At 57.4% G+C, this 13,244-nt stretch overlaps 1 protein-coding gene across 2 annotated transcripts in view; it reads left to right on the top strand.

Moving 5' to 3' along the window:
* DOCK1 (dedicator of cytokinesis 1) overlaps positions 1-12,762 on the top strand; it is a 493,657-nt gene extending 480,895 nt beyond the window's left edge. For both annotated transcript variants that reach the window (XM_051833503.3, XM_008274844.5), the window contains exons 49-52: positions 3,545-3,743; positions 6,617-6,770; positions 9,211-9,362; positions 11,701-12,762. In XM_051833503.3, coding sequence (XP_051689463.3) covers positions 3,545-3,743; positions 6,617-6,770; positions 9,211-9,362; positions 11,701-11,796 — 601 coding nt within the window. In that variant the 3' untranslated portion in view covers positions 11,797-12,762. The remainder of the gene's footprint in view (positions 1-3,544; positions 3,744-6,616; positions 6,771-9,210; positions 9,363-11,700) is intronic.
* The last annotated feature ends 482 nt before the right edge of the window (positions 12,763-13,244 follow it).

The following is a 13,244-nucleotide window of genomic DNA, read 5'->3' as shown; positions in this document are numbered from 1 at the left end:
ATATATCCAGTTGGAAAAATCCAAGTGTCTCAAAATACCTTCAGGACCAAAGTTAGTGCTGGTATATTCTATCAATAGTTTTAGATTTTTAAGCTTTCTGTTGTGGAAAAATTGCAGACAGACCCAGGGTAGACAAAGCAGTATAATGAGACTCCAAGCCCTAGCAGCCAGCTTCAACAATGATCACCTCTGAGACAACTTCATTTCAGTCTGGATCCCACCCACCACGCACCCCGTATTATTATTTTTAAGATTTATTTATTTATTAGAGATGCAGAGGCAAAGAGAGAGGTCTTCTATCCACTGGTTCACTCCCCAGATGGCCACAACATCCGGAATTGTGCCAGTCAGGAGCCAGGAGCTTCTTCCTGGTCTCCCAGGCAGGTGCAGGGGCCCAAGGACTTGGGCCATCCTCTACTGTTTTCCCAGGCCACAGCAAAGAGCTGGATCGGAAGTAGAGCAGCTGGGACTCCAACTGACACCCATATGGGATGCCAGCGCTGCAGGTGGTGGCTTTAACCCACTACACCACAGCGCTGGCCCCCCACCCCATATTATATGAGGGAACTTCAAAAAGTTCATGGAGAATGTGTATTATGAGAAACTATACATAGGTTTAAATTTTTTTGCACCAAAATAAATTTCTCATTCTCTTTTTCCATGAACTCCTGGAAGTTCCATAGTATTTTGCAGCAGATCCCAAACATCAGATTATTTTATCTATAGCAAGTTCAAAAACATAACTGTATTAGTTTATTGCACATAAAGTACTAATCAGAATTCCCTATTATTATGAAAAATCAGTGTTAATTTCCCATTGTTGTAAGTTTCATGATTTTTCACAATTTATATGAGACAGGGCCCAAATAAGATTCTCACCTTCCACTTGGTATTATCTCTTCAAGCTATTTTTAGTGCATTTTAAAAATTTCCTTTCCTTGCCGGCACCGCAGCTCACTAGGCTAATCCTCCATCTGCGGCGCTGACACCCCGGGTTCTAGTCCCGGTCGGGGCGCCGGATTCTGTCCTGGTTGCCCCTCTTCCAGTCCAGCTGTCTGCTGTGGCCAGGGAGTGCAGTGGAGGATGGCCCAGGTGCTTGGACCTTGCACCCGCATGGGAGACCAGGAGAAGCACCTGACTCCTGGCTTCGCATCAGTGTGGTCCGCTGGCCGCAGCGCACCAGCCACAGCAGCCACTGGAGGGTGAACCAACAGAAAAGGAAGACCTTTCTCTCTGTCTCTCTCTCGCTGTCCACTCTGCCTGTCAAAAAAACACTTCCTTTCCTTGGAACTTATTTATTGGAAAGTCCAGGTTGCCTGTCCTGTGGGTCCCAGAGTCTGGATCTTGCTGCTGGCCTGCCCTGCAGTGTGTGCCGTGTGTCTCTGCCCTCCACGTCTCCTGCATGTTGGTCGCTGAGTCTAGAACCTTGCTCGGGTGTAGGTTTGATTTGGGGACAAGAGGGCTTCCACGTAGTTGCCTGTTGTGTTCAGAGGTGCATCGTCCTCAGCTTGTTCTCTCTCCCTCCCTCCCACCCTCCCTCCCTCCCTCCCTCCCTCCCTCCCTCCCTCTCTCTCTCCCCCGCCCCCCCACCATGATGTGAAGAGCTATTGATAATCAATGCCTAGAGTCAATGCTCTTGCTGTTTAGGTTGTGTTTGTGCCATGACAACAGATCCCTCTGCACAGCACAGAGGCCTGGGTGAGCAGCCGCAGGAGTGGGATTCCTGCGCCCAGCCGCCTGGTGGTCTGTGGCTCAGTGCAGCTCTGTGACCCAGCGCCCTCGCAGTCAGCTAAGTGTCAGCGGCACATCCCATCCTGCGGAGCGAGGCTGTCATTTAACTGGAGCGGTGCTTTCCTTCCAAATGTCCCATTCGGAGATGCGTTTAGGAGAAACAGCTTCCTGAATTCGTTTCTCGTGGGACCGCTTGAAGAGGCCAGCGACCCTGGAGGTCCAGGAAGTGGGGTCTGAGAGCTGCTGAGAGGAGCAGGAGCTCCCAAGGGTGGGCCCAGGGCCCAGCTCCGTCCACCTGGGGTGGGGACTGAGTGGACGGTGGGCAGCCAGGGGGCAGGGAGCTTTGGCTCCTGATTTCCTGGCCTTGCGTGTGGAACTGAAATGGAGACCACAGTTTAAACGGCGTTTGCGGAAATCACAATGTCGATCCTTCCCCTGTGTGACCACGTAACTGTGACTTCTCTCAAGGGACTGAATCTCTTTAAAGACCATTTTCAGGTTGCTCTGTTTTGAAAATGTAAGATCCTGATAACGGTATCCTATTTCTGAGCACACGGAGGTTTTCCCATTTCCCATCTGGCCCTTTTCCCCTCTCGACAGCAAGGGCTGCAGACACAGGTGAAGTCCAGTCTCAGAACTGGATGCCTGTCCTCCCCTCCCCTTATGGTGTATCAGAGAAGAAACAGGGTGGACAAACCAGCCTCGTTTTAAGTTAGCAAACCATGGGGCCAGCGCTGTGGTGTAGCGGGTTAAGCCACAGCCTGCGGTGCCGGCATCCCACGTGGGCACTGGTTCAAGTCCCAGCTGCTCCACTTCTGATCCAACTTCCTGCTGATGTGCCTGGGAAAGCAATAGAAGATGGCCTAAGTCCCTGGGTCCCTGCACCCACATGGGACACCCAGAAGAAGCTTCTGGCTCCTCTCTTGAGCCTGGTTCAGCCCTGGTCATTGTGGCCATTTGGGGAATGAACCAGTGGGTGGAAGATCTCCCTGTCTCTCCTCTCTCTGTCACTCTGCTTTCAAATAAATAAATGAATATATGCACACACAGGTACTCACTAACCTTTTGACACATGCCTTAGGCACTTGTCCAAGATCCATTTACTCAGGAATGGGATCATTATCATGTTTGCCCATCAGCTGTGCAAGGTCAGGAGGCAGAAGGCTGGTGGTCTCCTGGGTGCCTTTTATGAAGCTCCCAGGGGATAGCAGAGTTTAGCATCCAGTGGCAGTGCTGGGATCCAGGTGCCCTGTCGTGCTGAGTTCAGGCTGAAACCCTGGGGCGCCCCTGGGTACAGCAGGATGGAGCCACCTTGCTTCTGTCTGAGCCGTCCATCGGCCTCTCCACGTGGAGCCAACCAGTGTCTCCAAAATCCTAGAAACTTAGGTAGAAATCTGTGCATCTGCACCTGCCTATTTTTCCCTGCTGTGTTTGTGAATATTTCTGCAGATCCTTTCAATATCATCTAAATGTCTCCACGCAACCCCGAAAGGCCAGGGCTCCCCTTTCAAAATATTCTTAAAATGCCATCCTACCACCGTAAAGGATAATCTCTTAATATCACCAGCCTGGCCAGGCTCACAGAGATTCTGTGGGGTTCTCGCTGCTGCTTTTTATTGGGATCCAAACACAGCACCTGCATTTGGTTATGGTGCGTCTGAAGCTGCCCTCAGCGTCCTGTGTAAGCCATTCCCTTCCTCCTAAAGGGCAGGGAGCACTGGCCAGCGCCGGGTGGCCTGGCCTAAGCCTGCAGGGTGGGGAGCAAGCGTCCTTTCCGGAAGACGACGCTGATTGGAAGACTCCTTCCCTTTAGGTTCGCCCTGGAGCCTCTCCTGCCGAAGAAGATGCACTCGCGCTCCCAGGACAAGCTGGACAAGGACGACGGGGACAAGGAGAGGAAGGACAAGAAGAAGGAAAAGAGGAACAGCAGGCACCAGGAGACCCTGGAGAAGGACTTCAGGCCTGCCGACGCCTGCCCCCCGCAGTCCGAGGCCGTGATCCTCTCAGAAACGGTAACAGCCGGGGTCCTCCCCCCTGGGCCGTGGCTTCTGGATTGCACTTGCTGCAAAGAAGTAGCTAGGAAACCCCGGGGCCCCTCGGCCCCCCTGGAGTCGCCGGGGGCTGGGGGCAGTGGGAGACGCAGAGCCGCAGCCCCCCCCGCTCCCCAGCAGAGTGCTGGTCTCCACACCTGGGTGTTCACCCTCCCCTCCTGGCGGCTCAGCTCCTCGCAGCTCTGCTGGGCATGGTCCCCACGTGTGTCCCAGTGTCTAGGACGTGAGTAGGAGTGCTGCTTCTGGCAGAAAACAGCTCCCGTGTCAGCTAACGCCTTTCTCTTGTCCCTTGCTGGCCGGACATTGTAAGCCACAGTTAGACCAGAAACAAAACTGTTAAGAGTCATTCTCACAAGTGTCAGCTTCAAAGGTGGAACTGAGACTTAGAGCCACACTTTCCCCTGGAAACCGGGGACGTTCACCTGTGTGCTGACTGGGAGGAAGCCTGCCCTGCTGTCACCCGTGACCTGACCGGCTGTGTCTCGGCTGTGATTGCAGGGTCATGTGATCATAGGGCTCAGTTAGGGACCCTTTTCCTAGACGTGCCCCTCCCTTAAAACCAGAGTGTGCAGCGGCAGCCTCATGTGGCCTGACTCTCTATGGGGGAAGGCAGAGGTGAGAGCCATCGGGGCCTCCAAGCAGGTGGGCACTTGCTAAGGCCTGTGGGCATGTGCTGGCCACAGCTGTAGCCATGTGGTCATGTTCAGCGCAGCCTGCAGGTGGACACGGCCATGGGGCCCCGTGGAGGCATGAACTGCCCAGGTGCCAAGCCCCAGATGACCCAGCCTCCATCTGTGTCCACTCTTCCAGTTGGGATGCCAGCTGAAGCTTCTCCCAAGCCCGGGAGAGAATTCTCAAGTTTCAACCCCTGTAAGTGGGTGGGGGAAGGGACGGAAGCGTTGATTGCACAGTCCATGAATCCCAGACTCCCACTGAGTCTCATGCACTTTGACTCAGGCTCTGTTTCAAGATGGAGCCAGGTGGCAGAGCGGACCTCAGCAGGTTTGGGTGAAGAGCAGTCCCAGGACAGGCCCCAGGCCATCAGAGCACAGTTTCCGCCCCTCCCTGAGGCTGCCAAGGCCAGAGGCGGGGCCACACGGCCCCCTGAGTGCCATCAGAAAGCCCTCAGAACTCACCTCGGTCAGATCGCAGAACCTTGACCTGGCTGTCAGCATCTGAGCCAGGCCCAGGACGGCCACCGGGAGGCCAGCAATTGACCCTGGTCCAAACCAGCTGCCTTTCTCTCCACAAAGTGGCCACCGGGAGGGGACAGGTTCCAACAAGAGGTGTAAGGACAGAGTCGGGCACCAGGGGTTGTCCTGCATGGGCCTCTGTGCCTGTGGCCAGGCGTGCACCCCTGGGGCAGGGCCAGGGGTGACATCGGTGCCCGCTAGTGTTCCCTGGGCCCCTGGTACTGCCATGGAGCCCCCCATCTCCCAGCCCCCAGCCTCCCACCACCCAGTCTCCCAGAGCTTCTGCCTAAGTCTTCCCTCCTCTCCGCTTCTCCGTACTCCGTGTGCGTCAGCAGCAATTCCTGACCTCTCACTGAGGCTCTGTGAGTCGGACCTGCAGGCTCCACCCTGCGTGTCCCCAGTGAAGCCCCCTCTGCTCTCTGCCTCAGGGGCCCGGCAGCAGAGGCCGGCAGAGGCGCCTGAGCCATTGCCGAGCCCGCAGGCGCACTGACCCAGTGACCCGGCACCTCCAGAGCTCTCCCAGCAACCCGGCTGACTGGGACCCGGCCGTGCGGCGCAGGAGAGTTCCGGAAGTGGCCCTGTCGCCTGTGGCTGCGAGTCACTCCTTCTCCACTGAGCCTCACCCCTCCTCCCAGCCAGGGCCCTCTCCTTCCAGCCTCAGAGCCCCGGACTGGCGCTGGCTTTGCCCATCCCCTGCAGTGACACTGCAGACCCCGTACCACTACCCAGGCAGCCACACTCCAGGCCCACAGGTCAGGCCACAGTGCCGAGCCAGGCCACACCTGCCTGGCCCTCCTTGGGTGGTGGTGGGGGAGGGTGTGGGCTGGAGCCCTCCTGGTGAGCAGGGCTCATCACCTTTTTGCTGACTCCCGCCTCAGAGTGTTGTAGTAGCTGGGGCTCTCTGAGGCCTGATGGCCTGAGACCACGTTGTAGGAAGTGTGAGAAGGAGAGAGAATCCTACTCAGTACCAGCGTCGCACGAGGGGAAAGATGGAAAGCAGCAGAGACGAGGTTCTCCATGCGCACGCGCTCGCCAGGAGATGCCAGTGTCAGGGGCAGGCTGGGGCCCTGGAGCTGAGCCCTGCCTGGTCCCTTTTGCTCTTGGCCCTTGGAGGCTGCCCTGTGTGTCTCGCATGGTGTCTGACTGGTTGCGGCCGTAGCCTGCTGCTCCAGGACACCTGTGCAGTAGCTGGCGTCCCCGGGCTGTGTAAGCAGTGTGCTGTGAGCCCCCGCATTCGTGTAGTGCAGCTCCTGCCACAGGCACTGCGTCGGAGGTGTCAGCCGCAGAGATGCATTCTCTGCCGGTGCTGGGGGCCAGAAGTCCAAGGTCAAGGTGTTGGCGCCTGTGCCGTGCCCCTCAGCTGGATGCTGGCAGCCTGGCAAGGCTTGGCATATGGAAGCAGCACACGTGCTGCCTGTGTGTGTCTGTCCATCACCCTTTCTCAGAAGGACATCAGCTGTCGTTGTGGATTAGGGCCCACCCTGTGGACCTCATCGCGATGCAGTCATTGGCACAGAGCCTGTTTGCAGACAGCGTCGTGGCCTGGGGTCGGGAGGGTTAGGGCTTGAGTGCGGGAATTCGGGGAGGGACAGGGTTCAGCCCAGTTGCAGACCTTGTGCTCTTTCTGTCCCCGCAATGCAGATAAGTCCCCTGCGGCCCCAGAGACCCAAGAGCCAGGTCCTCAGCGTCGTCGGGAGCGAGCGGCGCTTCTCCGTGTCCCCGTCATCCTCGCCCGCCCAGCAGACGCCCCCTCCGGTCACACCGAGGGCCAAGCTCAGCTTCAGCTTGCAGTCCAGTAAGTGGGCGTCCGTTCCGCAAGTCCCCTTGACCCGAGGCCTTGGCTTCAGCCCAGGTGCCTGACGGACTGCAGAGGTTGGGGGCTGGGGGCGGCAGGCTCCTGTTCTCCTGGCACAGCCCCCTTCGCTCCTGAGCCATGTAGGGCCCGTGGCCTCCGGGTGTCCACAAGAGACATGCCAGGCAGTGTGCAGGGGCTAAGGGGCGGCACTTACCGCACAGCCTCCAGGGCTGCCCCAGCCAGCGACCACAGCCCGCAGCAGGGAGGCAGCCCCGGCCCCTCGTGTCTCGGGAGCCTGAGCCGGGTGTGGGCTGGCAGCTTCTTCACGAGGCTGATGTGGACCATCTGCCCCACGCCTCTCTCCCGGCTTCCGGCGGCTTCCGGCGGCTTCCGGCAATCCCACCGTGGCTGGGCTGGGGCCCCACGGTTCCCACTGTGTCCTCTCCACTCCAGTCACTGCCTAGGGGCTCCACCATCCATCCAGGGTGCGTTCAGCTCAAGGCATCTGCAAAGACTGTTCTGAGGGTCTGCGTGCACCCCTGAGATCCATCTTCCGGAAGGGTGCTGTTCATGCCGCCGGAAGTGGTACCCGGCTTTTGCCACTGTGTGACGACTCATCCGAGGGGACTCTGGGTAGGAAGGAGGTGGCAGGGAGTGGGGGCTGAAGCCGCACGGGGAGCCCGCCCCTTCCTGTGGCTGAGAGGGGTCCACGGCAGGAGAGCAGCGTGCCCTGCGCCAGGCGAGGGGCAAGTGCCCTTACCCTGGTTTGCTGTTGTCGAAGGGGAGCTGGAGAGATTCTGGGGAAGTGGGGTGGTGCCAGCTGCACCAGAGGCTGCTGAGAGAGAGAGAGAGAGAGAGAGCTGGGGGCAGGGGGCCTCCCCACATCCGTATGCTATCACCACATGATCTGTTTCTAAAAAACATTAACCTTTTTTTGTTTTAAAAAATATTTCAAAAAGACACTATTGCAAAATGCTAACGAATACGCTTTGTTGGTTCCTCAGTACTTAAATGTAGAATTACCGTAAGAGCCAGCAGTTCCACTTCTAGGCCCGCACCCCCAAAAACTGAAAACAGGGACTCAGGTAGTTGTGTGTGAGCATCCCTCAAAGCCTCAATCCCAGTAGCCAAAAGGTGGAAGCAACCCAAACGCCCCTCCCCTACGGAACAGAGAAACACAGCGTGCATGCAGAGAAATACTGGCGCAGCCGCACAGCGCCCAGGCGTAGAAAGGGCTGAAGCGCTGGACCTTGCAGGTGCACTGGCTGAATTAAGATGCTCACAGAGGAGAAACGCCATTGCCCCCACTTGCACATCTGGACAAGGCCAATGAAGGGGGCAGGGCATAGCGGTGACTGGGGTGGAGGGAGGGGCCTGGGGCGTGCTGCTCACTGGGCACCGACTTCCTGTGTGATCACTGAATTGTACACAAGATTTTAGGTCTTGTATTCTCGGGGCCTTCAAAAAGTCCATGACAATGCAGTGAAAAGACAAGTGCGTTTTGGGTGCAGAAGATAATGGAAATTCTATGCACGATTGTTTGCAGTACGCATCTTCATGAAGACCCTGCGTGTGCAGGGAGTCCCGACTCTTGTCCCATAGTAAGCTTGCCTCTCATTCCACGCTTCACGGCCCTTTTGGAGTCCCTGTAGACCACCACAGACAGACAGGCAGACAGACAGACAGACAGACAGGGCTCGGCACCAGGGGACGGACGCTTCCTTCCCGCTCTCTGCCCGCACGGGTCGGCTCCTTGGAAGCGTTTTCCCAACAGCGCGTCTTGCATCAGGTGAACGCTGGGGAGACTCCAGAGGAGACCCATCCATACACGTGTCCGTTACCCTCTCGGTAGCAGAAAGCCCGGCAGATTACGGCTAAGTCTCCACGAGGGGTAATCATTCCTCGATTGGAAACGTCCCCTTTGCTGTGTCCCTCCGCTTACGGAGGGCAGCGGCAGCCACAGCACCTGCCGCTGCTGAGAACTGCATCCCGTGCCACTGTGGGCTCCCTGTGCAGGGAGACCGGGAGGCGGTGGTGGCAGGCCGGCAGCTGCATCGTAGCTGCTGGCTGGGTGACATCCTCCAGTCCCCCCCCGCCCGGGGGACTGACCACAGTCACGGCACAGCACTCTGGGTGGCACCAAGGCAAGGGCACCAGAGGATTGACGTGACTGTTTTTGTAGCAGATTGATACCTGGCCATAAGCCCTGGTGTTAGGCATGGTATGGTGCTTGTTATTCTCTTTCTAGAATATTCTATCTGGAGGGGGGTCCCACCCATCATGTTCCTGCCCCTCGCTGCTCCCTTCTCTGGCCTGCCGTGGAGCAGGGTAAAGTGTGTCTGGCTTTGCCGCCCCTGCCCGGAGATGGACAGCCAGCTGAGCACTCAGGCCCCCTGGGGTGCGGCTGCCAGTCAGTTTTTAAACGGCCCTGACCTTGCAGGTGTGGAGCTGAATGGCATGACCACGGTGGACCTGGCTGATGTCCCGCCCCCTCTGCCCCTCAAAGGCAGTATGGCAGATTACGGGAACCTGATGGAAAACCAGGATTCAGTGGGCTCGGCGACGCCTCCGCCCCCTCCTCCGCATCAGAGGGTGAGTTGTGAACGTGGGTTTTCCACACTTGCCCGCTCCACACAGGAATCCCGGTAGCTGACATGGATGGGGTCACCAAGGGAGGGCCCAGCAAACACAGGGACGAGTCCCTCGGGGTCTGGATGCGATTGTGAGGAAAGATGCCAAGTGAGGACCACGGTCGGCAGGCACCATCCAATCCCTCGGCGTCACCAGCGTCTGACCTGCATGGCACAGCGGTTTCCACTACTGTGGCTCCCGAGGAGGGGCGGGGCCTCAGGCAGCCGGCTTCCCCACGGAGGCGCAGTTCTCGTGGGACTCGGCCAGCACGTGGGCCACCTGTGCCTTGGGTGGGAGGCACGCCTGGCTGCCCACCCTGGAGAGGCTCGTGTGCCAACCGTCCCTCCAGGCAGCATCTGGTGGCTGGGTGGCTCCTGAGAGGTGACAACTCCAGCAGCACAGAGAACCTACCCGGTGGGCTCTGGCACAGCTGCCCCTCGTGGCACACCCAGCCCTCCCTGTTGTGGGTTCGGTGCTGGCTTGCTGTCCCCCAGCTGTGCTGGTTTTAGGCAGGAGCAGCCAGCGTTTCAGGGCCCCTTCAGCCGGGTCCTAGGCTGGCACTCCCTGGGCCTCTCTGCTTTTCATCACTAATGCTACCGGAGGCACTCCCTGCTGGAGCCTGGGGCAGCCTGAGTTTCTGGAGCACAGAGGGAGATCCCCAGCATCTCTCGCGGGAATCTGGGGTTGTTTGGGTGTTCTTTTCCTGATGGCTTAGGTGGTCAGTTGTATCTTTATTTTCATCTCTTTATTTTGTTGGAAAAAGCAGGAGTGTCCCCCACGTCTCCCACACTGGTAAACTGGGAATTCCAAACTTGGGATTAGGACCATTCTTGTCTGGAATCAACTCAGGGCTGCCACTGTCTGGTCTCGGCTTCCTGGACGCAGCGTTCTGGGATATGGAAGCCGTGTGCAGCTCCTGAAGCGAGGGGGAATGTGCACTCGCTTTAGTCCCTTTGCCCGGTTTATAAAGAGGTGTGAATGCAGTGAGGTGAGGTAGCCAGGCCTCTCCGCTGTTTGTGCATCCGGGTGACGCGCTGTGGAACGTCACAGTCGGCAGTTGCCTCCCGGCACAGGCCCTGAAAGCCGTTTTAGGATCTGCAGTGGGGGCGGGGGTCGCGGATCCTCCTGTGCCTCCCTTAGATCCACCCAGGCGTGTCGGCAACTCAGTCTGAGCTGTCAGTCTTCCATGATGGCTCCCACGACCAGAGAGCTATCGTTTTGCTTAATGGTGATAACTGTCACTCTCGTATCTGGCGTGTCAGAGGATGTGGGTCTGGCCCTGGACTGAACCCCCCGCCTACCAGTGTGGCTCTCAGGTGTGAACACGCGGTGTGATCAGACCAGAGGCGGGCGTCTCTCTTACCCGTGCGTGCACCCTTGCACCGCCCTGCCCGTCTGTTTCTCCACCTGTGCTGTCCTCTCGGGGCTCAGCACGCGGTCATCTTTGTATTTACTCGCGTGAAAATCAGGAGGAAATATGGGCCCCTCTCTGCTCTGGAAGTCATCTTTGCTGATGGCCGAATGGACAGTGCACGGTCACCCTTCCACTGTGGGACTGCTCTGTGACTTCCTTCCGGTTCTCTCCGCCTGAGACCCCTGCCCCTTGCCCGGATTTGTTCATAGGTTCACCTGCTCATGTCTTCACCCGCACATTTACCCGTTGGGTCAACCCATGCCTCCGAGTCATCTCCTGACGGGCACGGGGGTCCCCGGAGCAGACCAGCAGCTGCCCTGGGTCATTCACACCCAAGCCCCGGCAGCCCCCTGTTGTGGCGGAGGAAGTTTTACCGGCGCACTCCTGCCCCGCTGCTTTTCCGACGGAGACCGTGGGCCCACACGGCTGGCAGTGGGGACTCTGGGGCGATTTGCAGGAAAACTTTGCTGATCTTTTCTTGTAGTTCAGAAAGCAACAGAGTCTCCCTGCTCACCCCGGGAGAGAGCTCCAAGGACATGCCTGTCCCTTGGGCAGCCACAGAATACTCCATCAGGAGCACTTGGGTCTAAGCAGTGGAGCGCAGAGTGGTGGTCGCTCCCCTCAGGGACTCAGCAACGCAGACAGTGGGGCAGCCCGAGTCACATGGAGGGGCAGGTGTTAGCTCCCGCAGCCATCCCCGGGGCACGCTGGTTAGCTCCTGCAGACACGCCCAGGGCCAGTTAGCTCCCGCAGACACCCCCGGGCACGCTGGTTAGCTTCCGCAGACACGCCCAGGGCCAGTTAGCTCCCGCAGCCATCCCCGGGGCCGCCGCTTTCCTGTTAGAACGTGGCTAACATGATGTCTCCCCCACTCGTGTTTTCCAGCATCTGCCACCCCCGCTGCCCAGCAAAACCCCTCCCCCGCCCCCTCCCAAGACCACGCGCAAGCAGACGTCGGTGGACTCCGGGATTGTGCAGTGAGGGCAGCAGTCTCAGAAGAGCCAGCGGCTGCCTCTCGTCCGCCTGAGCTCCTCCTCGCTGGGCTGTGCTGACCTCGAGCGCCATTGCATCCCTGGGCATCGCGGAGCAAGGCGGGTGTGGGTCCCGGATGTCTGCTGGGTTGGGGTCCTTTGTTTTCGTGCCAGATGGGTTGCCTTAGCAAAGAGCCCGACTGCGGTGAGTCGTGGGTGGTGAGGTTGGGACGTCCCTGCATCACTCCCTGTGTGGTGATGCTGCCTAAGCACCCTCAGTTCTCTCTGCAGGCCCGGACCCGGCTTGCCCTGGCGGCACCTGCGGTCCCTGTCCTTGTGACTTTCTGTTGGCCGAGTCTGTCTTTAACCCACATCAGCCAGTCACATGCCATGCTCCCAGGGAAGCTCCTCCTTCCTCTGATGTCATTCCAACAGGTCACGTCTCTGCTCCTGAACAGTGACTAACTCGTGGGGCGGGAACACCGCTGGGACCCCGAGCACACGGGGAAGTGCGTGTGGGTAGAGGAGGGTCTGAGCGCTGCACGAGGCGATTCCCGTGGGGTCTTCTGTGTCCCTTCCTGTACAGAGTGTGTGTATATGGTGGTCCTTAGAACTTGTTCTCATGTTGTGGTCCTCTCGGATAGAAAAGGCATCTGCAAATCATTCCCAATATGTGTTCTCAGCTTTTAACTGCTGGAAATGTAAAAAAAACAAAAGCAAACAGACTAACCAAAAAAATAAGTAAATAAATAATGATAATAATAAAAAACCCACACAATGAAATTGGTTTTTCAGAGCTCCTACGTTCTGAAAGTATTGGTGGACAATGATTTTTTTAAAAAAAAAACTAACTTTGTGCATCCTAATATTTTTATTCTATCATCTATATTTTTTTATTCGCTATAATCATGATATTCTTCTAGTAGTCTCAAATGTTAATCATTGACAATGGAAAATAAAGGGTTATTTAAAAAGATTCAGAGCGTCTGGCATATTATGTTTTTATTCTTTGATGTAAAACACAAATGTTGCTATTTCTAATCCGCTTTTTTTGAATATTTTATTTATTTATTTGAGAAGCAGAGCAACAGAGAGAGGGAGAGACACTCACCCCCCAAATGGCTGGAACGGCTGGAGCTGCGCTGATCGGGAGCCAGGAGCTTCTTCCTGGTCTCCCATGTGGGTGCAGGGGTCCAAGCACGTGGGCTATCTTCTGCCTTCCCAGGGAGCTGGATTAAGTGGAGAAGCTGGGACTCGAACCGGCACCCACAGAACCACAGGCGGAGGCTTAGCCCACTGTGCCATAGCTCTGGCCCCTCTATTCCGCTTTCCTAAAGGGTTTTGCGACACATACTCATGGATGCACACATGTTGCTCAGAGCTTGGCGTTTCCTGGTCTCTGATTGGGAGTCGAGAGGGAATGCATCCATGTGCCATGTGCCCGCGTGTCCCCCTCGG

Source organism: Oryctolagus cuniculus, chromosome 15, assembly GCF_051225735.1.
Source record: "Oryctolagus cuniculus isolate XC-2025 breed Fujian yellow rabbit chromosome 15, ASM5122573v1, whole genome shotgun sequence".
Lineage (NCBI taxonomy): Eukaryota > Metazoa > Chordata > Mammalia > Lagomorpha > Leporidae > Oryctolagus > Oryctolagus cuniculus.
Note: the sequence above shows the minus strand (reverse complement) of the source record. Positions and strands in the feature narration are given on the sequence as shown.